Here is a 21,118-nt window from a genome sequence, read left to right as displayed (position 1 = left end):
AAGCTAAAATTAGAACAATAGTTCTAAAGTTACTACACAATTAAAACATGGATTAAATTATATCACGCAATCATTAAACAAATTATACATTACGGGAGTGAAATTTGGGGACCGATAATACATTTTAAAAATTGGAATAAAACTTCAACTAGATATAATCAAAAATATTTTAGGGGTCCATAGAGGTACGTCCAATGATGCCTGCAGAGCTAAATTAGGCTTATACCCACTTAAGATTGAGATCCAGAAGAGATGTGTTCAGTTCTGGCATCACCTCCATCAATCTGATCCTGATTCAATCCAATATAAAGCCCTCCTCGCCAATGAAACCTCAGCAGAATCTCATCCTCTAAACAAGCTCGCTCTTCAGCTAGTCCATAAAACCCAGCTCCTCACTGACTACAGCTTCAACTCCAAAACCATTATTAAAGAAATTGACAAAAATCTAAAAGACACTCATGATAAATCTCTAAAAATACACGTTGACCTTCAAAATAAACTCCAATGCTACTCAACCCTAAACAGAACCACTAAATTTGTCAATTATTTATTGATTAAACCATTTAAAGAAAGACACATCCTCTCCAAATACAGATTAAGTAACCATGATTTAGAAATAGAGAGAGGAAGACATATACAAACATGTACAGAGCATGTACAGTTATACATGATTAGCTTGAAAACTGAATTACTTTATCTTTTCATTTATTTATATAGATTTTATTTATTATAATTTATGTTGTTGTTGTTGTTATATATATATATGTTAATGCTTTGGCAACATTGTGTTACACAGTCATGCTAATAAATCTTAATTGAATTGAATTGAATTGAGAGAGAGAGAGAAATCATAGCCTTCCTAATGCTACTTGAAAGAGAGGACACAGATGAAATCATCCTCAAAACACCCTCTGCCTCTGCAGGTTCATAAAGGTTCATGTGCTCAGTCAGAATCTGCTCACTCAGCACTCACATGGCCTTCAAGAAAATGGAAAGCAGTGCACTCACTCATTTTATCAAAACTAAAATATAATTTTATATAACTACAGAAAAGTATGTGTAATTACTGAAAAAAATAGACAGTACATCTGATTACTATAACAACACAGGTCAGCATTATTTGCTTGATGACAAAATGTTTCTGAGTGAACTATCCCTTTAATTGATCCCAACTTTGATACTGCTAATAGCGAGGACAAGTGGGACTAAAATCTAGATATTCAGTGAAACAAGGAGATGCCACAGCAAACAGGGATGGGGTGAAAAATGAGTGTGGCCTACGAAGTAAAAAACATAAGTACATGAATGAATTAATTAATAAAACAAATAATAAAATAATAATAATTATTAACACATTAAAACGTTTGTGTACACTGACACACAGACACACACACACACACACAAAATACAAAAATAGAGATTATATTTATGTTTTATATAAAATTGGACCTATAATAAATAATGAGAGCAGGCTGAACATGATTACATAACATTTGGCTTTCAACAAATGAACATGCTGATTTGTTTGTCTGAGAGCAAAGGTCTGTTCACACTCTGACATGACACAATTTGCTCAACATCAGCATAATCAAATGCAGTCAAACATCAGAGGCACACAGGCTGGGTAAATACCTGTCATCATACCTGAGCGCAAGATAACATTTACAGATGTAAACGCCAACTAGTACAACATAGGAAAGCCAGCACACAGTATAGAAACTCATTCTAGCACTGAATAAGAAAGGCCAATAATAATAATAATAATAATATTTATTTATAATAATAATAATAATGCTACAGATCATAATTCAGAATGAGTTCAAAAGGTATAAATTTGGTCCTGAACACAGTTATTATTATAGTGAAAATTTAAGAATGTTTTGTTGTAACTAATTATTATATTTATGTGGGTTTAGGTCTTTCCCATAAATCACATCGTGTGTTAAATTTCAAAAAGACAGTTCTACTGTTTTCCATTTATGAAAATGTAGGGTGTTCACTGGCATTCAAATTCAGTATCAATTTCGCTTGGTTCATTATAAAAAAATAACAAGCAAAAATGCCAAGCAAATAACACACACTGTAAGAGTCTCATCCTCTTTCGCACCTCTTTCCCTCCATACTAATACATTAATTTCTCTAGTTGACCTCACTTCACTCTAATAACATGTCCTGGAAAGCCTATACATTTACACAGTTCTAGCCATCATGAAATCCTATTCTCTGCCTCAGACATCATACTGTACCTACAAAACTATTGAATTTACCAGTTGAAAATTTAAACTTAAACCAATAGTTTGTATAGGTACAGTCCACGTCTGCTAAATGACTAAATGTAAATGTAAAACTATTGAGTATACTATAGAGTTTTACATGTACATTTAGTCACTTAGCAGACAATTTTATCCAAAGCGAATTGCAAGTGAGGACAATAGAAGCAATCAAAATCAACAAAACAGCAATGATATGCAAGTGCTATAACAAGTCTCAGTTAGCTTAACGCAGTACACATAGCAAGTTTTTTTTTTTATTATTATTATATAATAAATAAAAAGAAAACAGATTGAATAGAAAAAGAATAGAGCAAGCTAGTGTTAGAGGCCTTTTTTGCTTTTGGTAATTGTATAACAAATAAAAATAAAACAAATAGATATAATACAAAAAGATTAGAAAAGCTAGTGTTAGTATTTAATTTTTTTCAAAGAATAGAATTAGAATAAAGAGTGCTAGAGTTAGAGGGTCAAATAAAGATGGAAGAGATGTGTTTTTAGCCGATTCTTGAAGATGGCTAAGGACTCAGCTGCTTGGATTGAGTTGGGCAGGTCATTCCACCAGGAGGGAACATTTAATTTAAAAGTCTGTGAAAGTGATTTTTTGCCTCTTTGGGATGGCACAATAAAGTGACGTTCACTTGCAAAACGTCAGCTTCTAGAGGGCACATAAGTCTGAAGTAATGAATTTAGGTAAAGGGGTGCAGAGCCAGTGGTGGTTTTGTAGGCAAACATTAATGCCTTGAATTTTATGTGAGCTGCTATTGGTAGCCAGTGCAAACTGATAAACAGAAGTGTGACGTGCATTCTTTTTGGCTCTTTAAAAATGAGTCTTGCTGCTGCGTACTGGATTAATTGTAAAGGTTTTGTTTTGAGGCTTTTTTTCATTTATATCTTTGAAATAATTGGTACTTCTTGGTAAATCTTTATATTTTTCACTATTTTTTGTGAAATCCCAATATACTGAGTTGCCTGCTTGCCTTCTATTGCCACGCAAAGCCTATGTTTAACTGTGAAATACTGCATCAATTTTTGCATACTGCCTGCCATGTGGCCAAGCTATGCTCGAAGCTTCCTGAACATAAGGGTGCACCAATTATGAGGACAAACACCAGGATAGAAAAGCTTTTAATAGACGTAGATCAACTCTGTACCATATGGTGCAAGTGGTAGACTATTTGTGAAATGGTAATTTACCTTATAGTGTTGTCCATGCGGGCCACGGTTAGGAAGGCAGCCAGGTTAGCAGTGTAAGACGAACACACAATCAATGTGAACAACCACCAACTGCCCATGACTATCCTCAATGCCACAGACCCCACCACTGAATCTCCACCTGTGACAGATAACACAAAATTGCTTTAGATTGTGTAAATGTACTGTGAAATGCAAATAAATAAATACATGTAGTGTAAGAAGGGACTTCGATTCCTATTACATTTCTCACCCCAACTTTTTTTTTTCTTTTCAAAACCCCAATTTATTTTCCCCTTTACATCCTTTCATAAAGGTTTTACATAATCCGTGGCCTACCACAACAAATAGATGAGCAGACTTCTAACAAAGAGTATTAAAAGATTATCATATGGTAATTTCATCACAGATATGCATAATCTATAAAATGCAAACACAATTTCACATTATTAACCCTAGTCATTAGAATAGAAATGGCAGAAATGACAAAAATGGCACCATTATTGACATGCCATAAGCATAATTCCCCATGTTTAAGATATTAGCAGTGGAACAAGTGACCGTTTTAACTGCTGCAAAAGTTTTATTGTGTTTTGTACAATCTGCTGTAATCTCATATGGTGGCAAGCTTCTTAAATATGGCATAGAAACAGGCCAGATTTAATAACTAGCTGTTAGGTTTAAAAAGGTTGGTAGGCAGTACGCCAGGCATTAATAGAGGGAGCTGGGGGTTTAGCATGTTATTTGATGAGGTAGTTATTTATTAAATTTTGTCACTTGGATGATAACTAGCATATGCTTTATTCAAAGGCACCTTTAAACTGTTTTAGCACACTTTATGCTCTATGTATGTATGCGGGTTTTGAAATTGCAATTGAAATATGCATTTTGCCCAGAGGGTAGGCATCTTTGATGAAAAAAAGTATATCACAACTATTAATATTTAACATGGTCCATAAAACACTATTTACAACTGCTTTTAAACCTGAAAGGGATAGTTCACCAATTTACTCACCCTTAACTTTATAGGGGCTAAAGGAACATCTTAAAGACAATGTGCTTTTTGTGAATGATTGCATCTTTTAAATGAACAATGATGAAGCAACACATTTTGTGCTAAAATAAATCATAGAAGTTATATATATATATATATATATATATATAATAGAAAAAGAGAAGACAAAAGAAAAAGAAGTAGTAGAAGTAGAATTAGAAGAAGAACTGACCGTATGTTTAGATGTTTAGAATACTGCTACAGTGTACAATGGTGGAAGATTGATTGATTGATTGATTTATTAATTGATTTGGTCAACTTTGCAGATAAAAATTTTAGAATGACCTGAAGTTAAGTCAGGAAACTCTAGACTGGCACAGACTGGTCCTTGACATTTAATCTGCTAGCAATTATATCTTATACTACATGGTACAAGCAGATTTGGTTTGGTTGTATCTTGCGTGCTCAATATTTAAATAGTTTGGTTCAGTGTTCACTTTAAGCCACTCCTGCAGCATGCTATCAGTTACTCTGAAACCCTCCTCCTCCCCCAGCTTCACCTATCTAAATCAGTTAGAGGGATATTTTGTATGTTTATTTGTGCAGAAACATTTCTGTGTATGGTAGTAGCAATTCACCATACTTGCTCTGCAGGAACTAACAGCAGCAGCAACAACAGCTTGTGTAGCAGATCTATTCTGCCAAGACCAAATAAATTAACAGTCATGCCAGTTAATACATGCTAAAACTACACAAAGAGTGGTAATGACTGAATTTCCGAAATTATATTTTAATGATGCTTACTTGTCACCTGGATTGAAAAAGAAAAGAAACGAAAAGTTTATTCAACAAAATTCTACAAAATATCTCTTTTTGTGTTCCACAGGTTTGGGATGGGTGAATAAGTGATAAAAGGATTTTCATATTTAGATAAAGTATTCTCTGATTATTTGCAAACACAAAATGTTTTAAGCTGCATTAGCAGTTCAGATGCTTACATGTCTAAGAGGGAGTGATGTATTGACACCCTAATATTATCAGACAGCAGCTTTATTCTTGTCATGTTTCTAAGCCCTGAGTCAAATCATCACCTGATCCCCTGGCTGCTCTTAAAAGCATACTAAGCTGAATTCGTTTCTGAAGGTGCCTTTGAATGGACGCTTGGGAGAAGAATTAATTGAAATACCTTGTTGTACAAAGGCTCCATAGACAATCCATATAGCACTATGCAATGAGTTAGACATGGATGAAGTGTGATGGGCTCCTGGAGGATTCTGGGAGCGGAGCATCTGCATCCGTGTCAGCAGGAAGATCAGAACGCCCACCACAGGAATAGCAGCTGCGATACAGGCCCACACAGCCAAGTCAAAAGGGGCAAACACGGAAAAAATGTTGATCTTTTCTTCGGGTTTGCGATGTAGGATCCCTACAGAGTAGTCCATGTAGCGCTTGCTGAAGTCCACTACATTCTCTCGCTCTGGTGTTATAGTTATGGCAGACACTGCCAAATCAGCTCTCTGTAAAGACAAAAAAATATTCAAAATGGTACAACCATAGAGACTTACTCTTTAGGTAATATGGGCCTTAAAATGCACAAACAATTTTCTAATCATTATTATTATTATTATTTGTTTTTTTTTCATAAACATCCTTAAAACAAGCAAAAATTGTGTAAGATTTTAAGACTGCCCAATGCATCTAAAATTAAGTTATTTTATTTCCCAACTGGCATTTTGTATACCGGGGTAGTCCTGCACCCCTGTTAAAATCAATAAATAAAAATTTCCAGTGGGACAAGAAATTGGGATAAGAACAAATTAAATCAAGACTCAGAGGGGCAAAAAAGTCAAAGTTTGACATCTGCTTTATAGCTACAGTACTGTTTACAAGCCCTGCTAAAAGGCCCAGCTTTATTTAATTGCTGGTTGATATACACAACATCAGACCAACATCTTTGATTCACATCTTGCTGTTTTATTTATTTTTTTCTGTTTAATTTAGTTGAACTCAATATAGCTGTTTGAACCCTCTAATACTGTCCGAGTGAATTGAAAATTGCACTTAACAGTTCATGCCTCAATAATAACCTCGTAGAGTGCACAGTACTGGCCAAAATGCCGCTGCAACCAATCACAGAATTAAAAGTTCAAGTCACACAATTATTGTGTTTTCTTGACTGATCATTGCTGTAACTCCTAAAATACTCATGCCCATCCCCAGAACAAACCAGCACACAAGAATCTAAAACACAATATATTCTGGTGACCTTTTCAACAGGGTAATTTGAGAAAATATCAGACAAGTATTAGTTCAGTAACTTTTAATGGCTTTGGACATGTAAATACAATGTTTAGAGCACTTGCCTTGTTTATGAGTTCCCCAATCATGCCATTCCAAGAGCCATTGGGTAGCTGAGAGCCATATTTGCTGTCTGCCACCTGGTAGATATCGTACTTGAACCCTAGGATCTTGGCCAAGGCATCCAGGACATCAATTGAGAACCCTTTAAAACTTTTGGGCTGTCCGAGGATATTCTCTGCCACCATCACAAATGGATCCTCCTTTGAAGAGGAATATTGATTACCAAAAGTACAGACAAATTTTAAATGGTTGGTAAACTTGCTTCAAGACTTTCTATTGCTCCCTGGAGAACCCTTTCTGTAGTGGATGCTTACTGGCCAGGGAGAATGATTATAATTAGACCATGAGGAATAAGCACATTAGAAGCGGAATGTTTCTCCCACCCATGCTAAAAATATTTATAACAGGCAAATGAAAATACTATATTAAACTAAAAATCATTAAAAATGGAGAACAGTTGTATGGACAATATAATATTTAACATGTTGTAACAGTTTCAAACAGTTCCATACTTTTATTTGTGATGGTAGGCATAATAATGTTATCCAAAAGAATTTGTAAGCAGACATGAAAGAGCTTAGGGGTGTTTAGAACTTTATGAATGAGGGACATTCCAATTCTACTGAATTCTGCAGAGTTTGAGGTTTGAAGATTCTGTGCTCTGATAAGTACAAGAATATCTAGTATCTGACCATGAAAAACATAATGATTTATTATTCACACCTTTACACATCAACACCAACAAAACATATAAAATTTTAAATATTACAATGATAAAAGTAAGTATTACCAACAACGTCACAACTTTAACGGTAACCCCTTGCATGCCATTCTCGATACGGCTCTCCTTTAGACTTCCATTTAGGCCATGGACAGAATCCCATGTAGCTAACTGCAGGGCAAAGACAAAAAAAAAAAAAAGTAACAGGTCAACATTAGCCCTTCTGACTTGGACAGCACAGTACTGTAAGTGTTTACCATAAAACATATTTCCAAGTGAATTAGGGTACTTATATTTACAGGAAATAAATAAATAAGGTGGGACTTGATCCATCAGACATTGATTCGCTGGTAAAAAGTGATTCCAAGTTCATGTCCAGTTAGTTAATTTATTTTGTTATTTTTGGTTATGTATTTATTGGTTATTATTATTATTATTTGGCCACTAAAATTCTAAAACATTTTTGATACTTGAAAGAGTATGTAAAATCTTTACAACTATACCTCGATATTTTTAATATTATAAGAAAACGGTAACACTTTATTTTACAGTTACATCTATTAGTTGCTTAGTAGCATGCATATTACTAGAATATTAGCCATGTATTAGTGCTTTATTCTACATGACCTTATTCTACATCCCTAATCCTACCCAATACCTAAACTTAACAACTACCTCATTAACTATTAATAAGCAGCAAATTAATAATTTATTGAGGGAAAAGTCGTAGTTAATAGTTAACAAGTGTTAACTATTCTAAAGTGTTACCAAGAAAACTTTTAGTTGTTTTGAGTGGGTGGCTAAACTGAAGATTATTAAATTAAATTCAATTATGATTCAGTGTAATACATTAACATGGATCACATAACAAAATCAATAAACGTAATCCACAATGACACTGTAAGCGATTAGTTATCAGTATCATTGAGGCTGCATTTAATGACCTGATTTAGAAGACTAATCTCATTAATCATTCATTTACTCAAAGAAACAGGTGATGATGAAGTTAAATAATAGCTCATTTCAATTTGATGAGTGTTTTTCTTTGAGGTGTTTGCATTAGCTGTAAGCATATAAAATGATTTGCTATTGAACATCGGCAGAAGTACAGTAGGAAAAATAACATTTGCATGCATGGACGAAGTAGCAGGCTTGTCCCTTTAGGATGCACAGCATGCTGGTCTGGTTCCAAGTGGTGGCACTGGATCAAATAACAAAATGCATCTGATGACTGCATACTGCATCATCACTTGCCTTGGGACCCAAAATCATTTTTAAGCCAATACTTGGTATCCTTAGCCATAAGGGATTTCTTCATTACCGTATGTTCACAAACAGCCCTAACAGCAGTGGCACAGGGGAAAGCTTGTAATGTTGAAAAATGTATGAAATTCCTCATTTTCTTACAGAGCAACGCTCTGAACAGTCACAAAGTTAAAATAAAGGCAAATGAAAGCCTCTATGACTGTGTGTGTTGGTGTTGTTGGGTTGGTAAGAGCGCTGTGTGAAAACTTGCCCTAAATTTAGAAATATACTGCCACAGCAAGAACATTATCTGCTTATTCTGTCTTAAATAATGGGACGAAACTCCTAGTTGTTACAAATTTGCTACACTGATTACATTGGAACACATTTTGAAGTCCAAGTCATTTAATTTTACACTGTTGCAATCTGAAAATGAGAAAATAAAAGATTTCTTTCTTTTTAAAGTGTTTTACAGAAGGGTATGCAAGTTCTGGGACATACAACCAATTCATAATACTGCATCTTGAAACCATGGCAAACACTCTGTCACAGTTAATATCAATATTGATTAACAATGTGTTGGAGAGAATAGAACTGCATTAATACATCATCTGAAAGCTGAATAAATAAGCTTTCCATTGATGTATAGTTTGTTAGGATATAAAGATATTTGTTCAAGATACAATTATTTGAAAATCTGGAATTTGAGGGTGCAAAAATCTCGAAATATTGAGAGAATTTCCTTTTAAGTTGTCCAAATGGAAGTCCTTAGCAATGCATATTACTATTCAAAAATTAAGTTTTGATATATTTATGGTAGGAAATTTACAAAATATCTTCATGGAACATGATCTTTACTTAATATCCTAATGATTTTTGGCATAAACGAAAAATCAATCATTTTGATCCATACAATGTATTGTTGGCTATTGCTACAAATATACCCATGTGACTTAAAGTGGTCATCGGATGCCCATTTTCCACAAGTTGATATGATTCTTTAGGGTCTTATTGAAAAGTCTATAACATAATTTGGTTCAAATTTCTCTTTGGTAGTGTAAAAAACACTTTCTTTACCCTGTCAAAATCAGCTCTGTTTTCATCAAGCCGTTTTTTTAGTCCATGTTGCTTTAAATGCTAATGAGCTCTGCTGACCCCGCCCCTCTCTTCCTTGGGGTGACGAGCAGTACTGTTTACTTTAGCCACGAAACTGGCTAACTAGCACGTTATTAGGAAAGGCGATTTGCAAAGATTCATAAAAAATACATTATACTCACTTCTTCTGTAGATGAAGCTGGATCACAAATGATTTGTGCGAACATGTGCGAATGTGCGGGACTGGCGCATTCACTTCAAAGCGAAAGTAACGTTAATTCTCTGTGTCTTCAGATGTCAGGAATAAATGATGACTGCTTTATTCATTATTACATCCAACAACAGAACACCTCAATCACTTAATCGGATACATTTTTGTCTTCCCCTGCACCAGAGTCAACAAAATGGCGAACGGATGACAGCTAACTCAGGGCGGGTCTATGTTAAGACGGCCTTGTCAATCTACTATCATGGGAGGGGCCTGTACAGAACTACGTCATTCTGACAGGGCTCTCAGAACGGCTTGATTTGAGAAATAGCGATTTAAAAAAAAAAAAACACTGGGTGGATTTTTATCATTATAAGATGGATGTGTACACACACTTCCAACACACATTTATCTTCAAACAACTTGAAAAGTGAATTTTGCATCCGTCGACCCCTTTAAGATTGGCTTTGTGGTCCAGGGTCATACATACTTTATGGACTAAAAGTCAAAAAGATCTATTTTGTTGACGTTTTGTAGTGACATGTTTTCAAAGTTAAAATACTTATATTTGTCTCTGCATATAAGATATAAGTTATTTATGCGTTGATTTTCCTGAAAAGTGTAAAAACTGTGGTTCTATGGCATAGCAACATGACTTCACAACTGCTGTTAGGTGAAGCCAGTGGCATAGAAATTACACACCCTAATATCTCCCTTAGCAAATTGGCTGTATAGTAAATGATTCATTGAGCTTATTCCCAGCACATGAGCTTTTTCCAAATGTATGACTGAAAATACTAATGCTTCCTGGAGACAGCAGTGTTAAACACAAATGTCTGGCAACGCTTCACTCTGTCTGAGTCTGTCACGGCTCTGCTTAGAGTGATGATCTGAAAGAGCACGGACGAGAATGAGGAGGCCACCAATTCATCAAACACTGTCAGATTTTTCCGCTTTCTGCCAAAGTTTTCTCTTGGATGACAAATGAAATTGAAGACTTGATAGATGGCCATCTTATCCAGGGGCTCAAGAGACTCAACGAACAAACAAAAGCATATCCTCCATCTTCTGTTTGATGTCTTATCAGTCTTGACCCCAAACTAGACAAGCATTTATCTGTTTGCTCAGACCTCGATGACTTTGGGATAAAAGATTTTAAATAATAAATAGCTAGGTAAAAGCATACGGTACTCTGTAGACATCCACTTTTTTTCCAATCTGTGTTGTATGAAGCAAGAATTTTAAATTCTGGACTATGACTAAGACAGACTACGACTACTCTAAGACAGCTAAATTTAGCGGAACAGGCATTTTTTCTTGTCATTTTGATGTGCTGAGTCAGTGTTGTGCTTTATGCTTGCCTTTCAAAGCTAAAACGAGTAATCAAGTATTAACACAAAGGCTGCAGAAGACCCTGAATAGAGAACAAAACAGACTACTTTTTATTAGTCATAAGGTCTACTTTTATGATCATAGAGCTTTATGCATGTTTTTATAACCAAATTCCAGTAAACATTTACGTTTTGCAAGAAAATACTACTTTAGTCTTTCTACTTCAAATGTATTATTATTATTGCTATTATTATTTATTTATTTTAGCGCTGTCAACCGATTAAAATATTTCATCGTGATTAATCGCATGATTGTCATGAATTAACTCGTGATTACTCACAACTTAATCGCAAATTTTTATCTGTTCTAAATGTACATTAAATTAATACGTTTCACGTTTTCAATACTCTAATCAACACGGACATGGACAATTATGGATGCCTTATGCAAATGTATGTTTATTATTAGTGAAACCATAGTCAACATATAGCTTGAAGTCTAGACATGTTTCAAAGGTCACAAATGTTTTTCAAAAAAAAATTCTATTAGACATGAAAAAATGATATAGAAATACCAGGTTCCCATTACTTCTCTTTCTTTGCTCTTTTCTTACACAAGCCTGTTTATATTTTCGCACGACAGGACAGCTCACTTCTTCTGAACATGCAAAATCTACATCAATTATTTATTATTACATTTGTTTTCCTCTCTGTACCCACATAGGCCGACTGTATTTTGATGCACCTAAAAAAAAAACAAAAAAAACTTTTAATTGATATAGGCTATTTGACTGTTTCTGTTGTCAGACAACAGAATGAATATGAAATAGTGACTGAAACGTGACCCATCAAGACTACATAAAGACTACCAGACTACAGCTCTTCCTTCCAAGATGTTAATCTGAACAAGAATCTTGATAACTGAGCCATCGTCTGATGAAATCAAATACACATAGATAAAGACAATAGCTGAACTGTGAATTAGGTTATACTTGCATGTAAAATTAGAGAAGCAACCTAATTTCTGTTTTAACTGAAAGCGCTGCTCCTCTCTGCCACTCGCTGAACAGAGCAGACGTAGAGGTGTGTGTGTGCACAACGGGAAAGAGAGACCTCGCGCTCGCACGGCAGTACCGGCGAGTCTCAGACACTAAATAAGATTTTTTTTTTTTGAAAAAAATAATAATAAAGTCATTCAATCTAGTGACAGACTCACTAAGTTTGCAACACTGTGTATCTCCATTTCTCCAACTACAGGCTAGGCCACAGGTCAAACATAAAATGCATGCTTAATCGCATGTTAATAAAATTAGTGCCATTAAAATGAATTTGCGTTAATGTGTTATTAACGCATTAATTTTAACAGCCTTAATTAATTAATTTAAGATTTACTAGCATTTTCTGTGTGAAAATTCCGATTTTCATAGTAAATCTTAAAGCCAATCTTTTTTTTCAATGTAGTAATAGTCAGCGCTAGTGAAAAGTCAGTAACATTTCCTGTTTTCCTCTCTAAGCTAAGTGGAGTGCTATTCCACTCAGCATCAGAAACATCTTTGTTTTTGTGTGCTGTATTCATGGTACCTGGGCATCTAATAGCTTATAGATGAGCGCTATGCTTTTGTTTAGTGGCAAAGCCTGATAATTGACTGGGACCAAGCCAGAGCTCCAGAAGCTTATGGACTTTGTTATATAGTGATTTGCCATAGCATCTTTTAAACAACAGCTGTAGAATTTCATTAGACAGCATTAGACAGAACAGCTGGGCCAGCAAACTCTCTGGTGTTTATCAACACCTTGTGTTTCTTTTATACCCAAAACCTGAAACGTTTAGCAAGAACACATGCCTTGAGGGGCCCTTACTAGGTATGTGCATTTCAGTCATTTTGACTACTCGAGTAATCAGGAGGGTTGGCGCGAGTTCTGTTCCGTTTTGGTACATTTGTGTTTCATTACTGGACTTTGATCCGTGTGAAATATTTTGAAGAATCAAATCACACAAAAAGATGTATTCATTGATACCACATTTGAATAGTTCCAACAGTTCTCAGTACTCTTTCATGTCACATATATTTATCTGTTTCTGGTCAACACTGCTTAACGTAGAACAGTAACCAACTATAGTTAGTAAACTCTAGAAACACAGCTTAAAATAAAAACATAAACAAATGGTATTTCTTCGGATTTTCAAATGTCAACAGGATTATATGATATGGTAATAATTCAGTTTCATGGTTTATATAAGATAATAGTGGTATTGCCATATGATTCCACCACAGCAGTGTTAAAGGGACGCATATTTTAGAATCCTCAAATCTGAGTGAAGTATGCTATGTTTAAACAGAAAAGAAAATCTGTGTTATTATAATTGGATACAAAACAAAGACAAAATAGGCTAATCAGCTAATTATAAGAGAGAGAGAGAGAGAGAGAGAGAGAGAGAGAGAGAGAGAGAAAGAGAGCGAGAGAGAGAGAGAAAGAGAGCGAGAGAGATTTATCAACCTTTTCTACTAACCCTAATACTAATACTCTAATGATAGTTAGTTGACATGTAGTTGCAAACTTACTAATACTAATAGGACTATCCAAATAAAGTGTAATTTGACTTAAATTAAAACAAATAAATTTAATTTGAAACAAATAATATCTGTACAATTTTTTTATTTTGTTTACATGCATAATTATTAGGCACGGTGTCATTCTGATGATATTTTTTTTTTCCAAACACGTTACCAATCCCAAACCACATCAATCTTATAACTTCTATTAATTTTGTATTTAATCATTTAAGTGATATATAATTGTCCATGAAGGCTGGAAGTGAAAAACTCCTTATATTCAGGTGTGCAGAATTATTAGGCATGTTTTCTTTTAGAGATAAAATGAGCCAAAAAAGACGTTTAACTCAGACTGAAAAGTCTGCAAATCTGAAAAGAAATTGCAAAGTTAAGATATGACCACTGGATAGCAAAATGCTCACTGGGTCAGCGAGGTCAGACCCCCCCCCCCCCCCCCCCCCCCCTCCCAAAAAAAAATAGGTGGAGAAGAAAACACACGTTAACTGCAAAAGATTTAAGAATCAATGTGAAGAATTAGAAGACCTATATCAGGCAAGAATGGAAGCAAATTCCAACACCAAAACTCCAGAAACTCATAATCTCGATGCCCAGACGTCTTCAAACTGTTTTGAAAAGAAGAAGAGATGCTACACCATATTAAACATGCTCCCGTCCCAACTATTTTGAAACCTGTAGCAGGCATCAAATTTGAAATGAGCTCATTTTGTGCATACATTTTTTTTTTTTTCTTTTAAATGTTTAAAAGTTTAAACATTTGTTATGTTATCTTTGTTCTATTGTGAATAAAATATTGGCTCATGTGATTTGAAATTCTTTTAGTTTTCATTTTAATCAAATTTAAAAAACGTCCCAACATTTCCGGAATTCGGGTTGGAGATAAAATATGAGTTCTATTAGTATTTTCATCAATGTACAGTCGATGCATTCTACAAAAAATGTGTTTTAGGGTTTCATGACCCTTTAATCTGTGAAGTGCCACATGTGACAATGCCTTTTTTGTTTTTTTGTTATTTTGCCAAAATGAGGTACTGTTTGAAACAGCCTTATACAATGTTTCAGTTTGTTATAGACAGGATGTCTATAACAAACTGAAACAGCTTAAGCCCATCTACTCTGGTTGTGTCAAAGTTCCCAAAAAGATTACCTCAATGATCATTTTTTTTCCTCATCCATTTGTCCTGCTGTTGAAAGTATGAAAAAGTACATCAGAAATTGAACTGGGTATCCGTCTGCTGTTGATGTGCCAGAGTCAACAGTATAGTATTATTATAAAGGTATTTTATGTTTGACCTGACACGACACAATGCCCCGTTCACATCCAGTGTAGACAAAGTGTTAGTGACAGGAGTGCGTCACAAACATTTTAAAATGCTGTCTTGGTTGGCAGCTTAGTAGTTTTTCATACAGAGCTAATATACTGTTGAAGCAGTCAGAGAAAAGCCATTTAGACAGACAGAGACAGTAAACACTGAGATAGGACAAAAGCGAACACTAAAACAGGGTACTGAGTCACCCCTGAAGAAATCACTTGAAACTTTCCAGCCTTCTTTCACCTCCAAAGGGTTTCTTGTTTAGCCAGGAAATGTATTTGCCTCTGCTTTCCATCCGTGACATATGTCAAATTAACAGCACGGCTCGCTGTTTGTCTCCATAGCAGGGTGGAAATGCAGTTGGCTACATTAATCTCTTCTTGGGCGGCACTGCTTAGAAGACTAAAGCTGGTGCTCTAATAATGAACAACAACAGGACTGAGAACACTTGACGTACCATTAGCTGTCCTTTCCTTTCATTATAGCTAATAAATGTGCTTTGTATGAGGGGGAGCCAGTACTGCCAGGGCCCGTGAATGTGTGGGCAGGGAGTAAATGGTTGCGGCACTGTGGATCCTAATGGCTATAATGTGATACAGTGGGTTCATAATTCAGGTTGGGATGCAGGGTGATTAAATCTTCATTACGAGCAGACTGTTTCCTCTCCTGTAATTTATATTACTCTTTCTTTTAAATGATGGATGGAGCCAAGCAGTTTATGGCTATAAAAACAAAGCACGAGAATCAGCAAATCCAGCTAAGAAGAAAAAAGAGGACAGAATATCTGTAATGAAAATTACTTGTGACTGTTTTAGGAAAAGCACAACAAAAGCTAGTGAAAATATCCAATTATAGGCTAAATAAACTATTCTAGTATATTTGGAATTGAATAAACAGTGTGTGGGGAACACTTAGCTCATACTGTTTAAACAGGACAATAGGTACATGACATAAAGTTGACATTATAGCACATTTGGCATGGTCTGTCAAGCCTGCCAAAGCTCGGCTCCTCCTCGGTTTGACAGAGGTGAGGTGTCAAAATAGGGTCAGTGCAGGGTACATAACCTGCACTGATGACATCAAGTCAAGTTGTTCTCGTTGGAAAGTCTTTCAAAAAAGCAGATTACATACCAACAGCAAACTCAATTTAAGTTTTAAACGCTTATTTTGTTTACTGGGATGCGTTTGGTCTCGTACTGTATCGTGTATCTTGTCAGTGTGTGCACTTGCTTGGCCATTTGTAGTTGATAAACAGGAAAGTGGGTTCAAGCGCCAGCAGAAGGCAGTGTAATGAAGTGGTCTTTAAGAGAAGCAGTCTATCAGCGGAAGTTTAAAATCAGCTCGTAAGTGTATTTACTTGTCTCAGTGTTTAGCGCATTTGCCGTTGCTAGGAAACGCTTATTTTGTTTACTGGGATGAGAGTTGCTGAAATCGCGTTTGGTCTGGTACTGTATCTTGTATCTTGTCAGTGTGTGCACTTGCTTGGCCATTTGTAGTTGATAAACAGGAAAGTGGGTTCAAGCGCCAGCAGAAGGCAGTGTAATGAAGTGGTCTTTAAGAGAAGCAGTCTATCAGCGGAAGTTTAAAATCAACTCGTAAGTGTATTTACTTGTCTCAGTGTTTAGCGCATTTGCCGTTGCTAGGAAACGCTTATTTTGTTTACTGGGATGAGAGTTGCTGAAATCGCGTTTGGTCTCGTACTGTACCGCATATCTTGTCAGTGTGTGCACTTGCTTGGCCATTTGTAGTTGATAAACAGGAAAGTGGGTCCAGCTGAATTGAAATGATCATTTGTTGGATTGGTATAATAAAGGTTATTATACCGCGGCAGTCGTCGTGTGAAGCCCTCTTAGTGTGAAGACCAAAGAGTGTAAAGACCATCGACTCTACCGTGCGACTCCACCGGGCAGGGACACCGGCAAGGGATAGTAGTATCGCTTTTTATTAAATTTTTTCATTTATATGTTTATTATTGAAATGTTGTTATATGCATGTGTCAATTTTATTTAATTTCTTTATTTTCTTAAATATGTGGGTAGATAGTATTTATAGAGTTGTAACTTTTTAGTTTTAGTTACTTTTTCTTATTTGTAAGTCGCTTTGGACAAAAGCGTCTGCTAAATGACAAAAGTAAGTAAAGTAAGTTTTCATTTTACCAAAGGTGACTGGTATTGAAAAAAAAATCTTTTCACCAGGTATTAAAAATTAGCCTGAACTATTGAACTCACTCGCTTTATGTCTTTTCCAAACGTCTCACTGAAGCTCGTCCCCAAAATCTCAAACTGAACGTGGGAATTTGATCCATTGTCCATGAAGTCCATAATTCCGGTGAGACCAGTTATACGGCCCTGTGGGAACAAAACTGTCTGAATCAATACACAATAAAGCGGCACAGTGAAAAGAACTGAGCCAGATCAAAGTGCAATGTGCTGTATCCTTTATGCACTGAATTTTACCAATTACAATTTCAACCTTTAGGCTTCCTTGGGCTTGACAACAAGAATGGCCATATGGCCTGGGGACACTGGGAAAGAGGTTTGGCTCAGTTGGCATTATCGCCATTTTCTCGTGCCAATGCTGCATAATAAGTGTGGTCATACATCTAGAACATGTAGTTCTGGTTTTTAGAAACAGCTGTGTCTCAAGTTTTTAAACATTAATTAAAAAAATTGTATATACTGATTTAAGTTGCACAAACTACATGTCATAATGTGCTTCATAGAATATACAACATGTCACAGTAAAAGTTTAATTTGAGTTGGACATGAATAGGACACATGATAACCTTCAGTATGCTAGTCATAAAATAGTTAAAAAATAGTTACTGGGTCTGATGGATTCTCTGAATGATTTATTAGTATGATTCCAACGAAAAATTGTCCTTTTTTTCTGAATTGGTTTCTTAGTGCAACCTTCTTCGTTTGTGAATCGAAATACACTGGTCACACCATTGTTGCTGTTCAGATTCATACCTCAACATATAATGTCACAAAGACAACACTATACCACATATGCAGTAGTTCCATGATGATCATGACAAGGCTTTTCTGTTTAGTGATGTGACAAGCGTCAGTATTAGACACCTTGGGAGAGAATGGGTTTAAATGCAAAATAATAGAAACAACATTAATGGGGCTGCATTAATCTTTTTTTTTTTCTTCACTTTGTGAATTTTAAAAATAGTGATACATAATTCATAATCAATGGCTTTCCATCATTTTATCAGATAAAATATATATCTTGCATGCTGTGCTTTCTTCACACAGTAAATGATGACTGGGAATAGAAAAGGTGAGGAAAAGCACCTCTATGGACACAAACAGGGGCAGAGACATTATTGAGGAATTGGGGAGAGAAAGAGGAGATTCAATACATAAGTGCAATGGAATAATGCTCATTAACTTCTCAGGCAACCTAGGCTCTGAGAATGCAAAATTTATCGGGACATCTTAACAAACAGGACAGAAGTGTCATGTTGTAGCATTATATTTATTTATTTATTTATTTATTTATTTGTTTGTTTGTTTATTAAATTAATAAACATTTACAAATTCAAAATATGTTAAAATATATATTTTAACATTTACAAATTCAAAATACTTTAAATTCAGTAAAGAGGTGAACTTGTGACGTATTAATCTTCCATTGGCCACTTCTGATCATATAAATTCAAAGGTCAGAGTTCACCAACCATGAATTTTTACACAAAATGATGCACAAAACATATGCATTTTGTGTAGATTATATTAATCCAAATGAATAATTGTGATTACAATATTAAGTTAAATAATCATCAACTGTATGTAAAATGAAATATAATCATGAAGTCCTGATTGGCATGCATTAATCAGTAAATAAATTGGTCGACAAATAGCTACGTAACAAGCAGGTTTTTTGCAACTTATAAACCGGTGTTAATATTTTTAACAAATGTTAATTGAAATAAAGTTTAAAAAAAAAAATCTAAATAAATCTTAAACAACACTGTTAAACCTATATATTAGCCAGTTTATTAGCCTTTTTAATAAAAGTAATTTGAAGCTAATTTACCTAGGAAAGAAATCTTAATGTTTTCGGTCACAATTTTTTTTGCCGCAATAAACTTCTAATTTGCTACTTATTAATAGCTGTTAAATTTAGGTATTGGGTAGGATTAAGGATGTAGATTATGCCCATGCAGAATACATGCTTTATAACAAACAGCTAATATGTTAATAATAAGTATGCTAATAAGCAACTAGTAAATCGGTCCCTATACTAAAGTGTTACCATGTTTTCTTTACTAGTCTAGAGTGGTGTGAGTTGCTCAACACTTAAAAAGCATCACCATGAAAGGCTTACAGCTTTGACTTCAGATCAACCAATGATAGTATAGGGACGGCGGAAGGTTCAGAGACAAATATATCAGTGGCGTGCCCCTCGCAGGGCCGATTAGAGGCTTTCTGCAGTTCTGTGTGGCTCATATAACGTTAAAAGGCCGTGAAATTGAGGAACACACACTAGACCGCTTACTGCCCCTGGGAGCTCACAGAGACACATCAGCTGATGCGGCCACCACACCAACTATTGCACTGCTTTCAGTGGCCTCTAAGAGAGCTCTGTGTGAGGGCAGCCAACAGCTATCTCAGCTTGACCGCTGTGCTGGTGTTCAAGAGAAATGTGATTGCAGCCGTGAGAGGGGAAGGCAGGAAACAACCTAGATGAAAGCAATTTGCATTTCAAAAAGCCATATGTCTGGGACCTGATGTAAAGCAAACAAAACTATCATCTTGTCACAGTTGCTTTTATTCAACTACTCTCCATCTTGCCACTTCTAGTCTTGCGTGCTAGATGCGATATCCCCCAAACAGTGTGACAGGCGGCTCATCCTAACATCAACACATCGTACCTTTTGGATCGTCTCCAGCATGGACCAGCCTCCATTCCAGGGCTTGGTTGACTTCCTGATGCAGTTGAGGCTAGCCATACTGTGCCACTTCCGATCTTCTAATTTCCGGTAGAATGCACTGGCCAGCATCAGCACACTATCATAAAGGTACAAATTGGACACCTGAAATCAGAAGGAAAAAAAAAATAGTGATGCATTAAAATTATTTTTACCAAAACCAAAATAATGCTTTCATTTAGCTGAAACTATATGAAATGAAAATAAAGTATTTAATAATTATTTAATCACAATTTTTAATAATCAACACTTAAATAAAAAATAATTACCTTTTTTAATGAGGTAAATGTTACATTACATGGCATATTGTCTACAAACTGATTTATTGACATCTTTCCACGGTTGAAACACATTATAAGTGATTACAGACATAATACATTTCAGTAAGTTGTATTGTTTCCCTCACCATACCCTCTGTTCTGATGCTCATTCATACTTATTTGTGCAATAACTAGTTTTAAACTAAAAAAAAAAACTAACAGTTCCCTTACATAAGTTACCTAGGCAATCGGTATCTGAAACTTTGGGTGTGACAAGGGTCTGAATCACATGTGCAGCCACCAGCAAAAGCTTAGTGTCGCGCCAAAGCCCCCCCCCCCCCCCCCCCCCCCCCCCCTCCCCGTAGAGACTGGAGGTCGCAGCCAAGAGGCAGGAGGATTTAAGATCTGTTATTTTCTCCTCTCGGTCGACTAGGCAAGACAGGTCCTGATGCTTTGGTGCTCAGGAACATGAGGTCAGGCTCCCACAAATAAAACTGTGGGATTCTCAGAGATGCTCACACATATTTCCTTGATGTCCTCAAGGGGCTGTTTAGCTAAACCCACAACAGGTGTTTCAGGGAGGCGTCAGTTCCTACCTGGTGTTTTGC

The 21,118-nt window shown here is 35.6% G+C and overlaps 1 protein-coding gene across 1 annotated transcript in view; it reads right to left on the bottom strand.

Annotated features, from left to right (window-relative positions):
- Positions 1-21,118, bottom strand: part of LOC306857857 (glutamate receptor ionotropic, delta-1-like) — a gene marked incomplete at both ends in the record, with an annotated part of 434,446 nt that overhangs the window by 26,899 nt on the left and 386,429 nt on the right. The window contains 6 exons of the mRNA XM_079398091.1: positions 3,468-3,606; positions 5,645-5,975; positions 6,822-7,019; positions 7,610-7,711; positions 17,534-17,653; positions 20,194-20,355. Coding sequence (XP_079254217.1) covers positions 3,468-3,606; positions 5,645-5,975; positions 6,822-7,019; positions 7,610-7,711; positions 17,534-17,653; positions 20,194-20,355 — 1,052 coding nt within the window. The remainder of the gene's footprint in view (positions 1-3,467; positions 3,607-5,644; positions 5,976-6,821; positions 7,020-7,609; positions 7,712-17,533; positions 17,654-20,193; positions 20,356-21,118) is intronic.

The sequence above is a fragment of the Barbus barbus genome (genome assembly GCF_936440315.1).
Source record: "Barbus barbus genome assembly, chromosome: 38".
NCBI classification, from domain to species: domain Eukaryota; kingdom Metazoa; phylum Chordata; class Actinopteri; order Cypriniformes; family Cyprinidae; genus Barbus; species Barbus barbus.
This window is presented reverse-complemented; position numbering and strand designations above follow the sequence as displayed.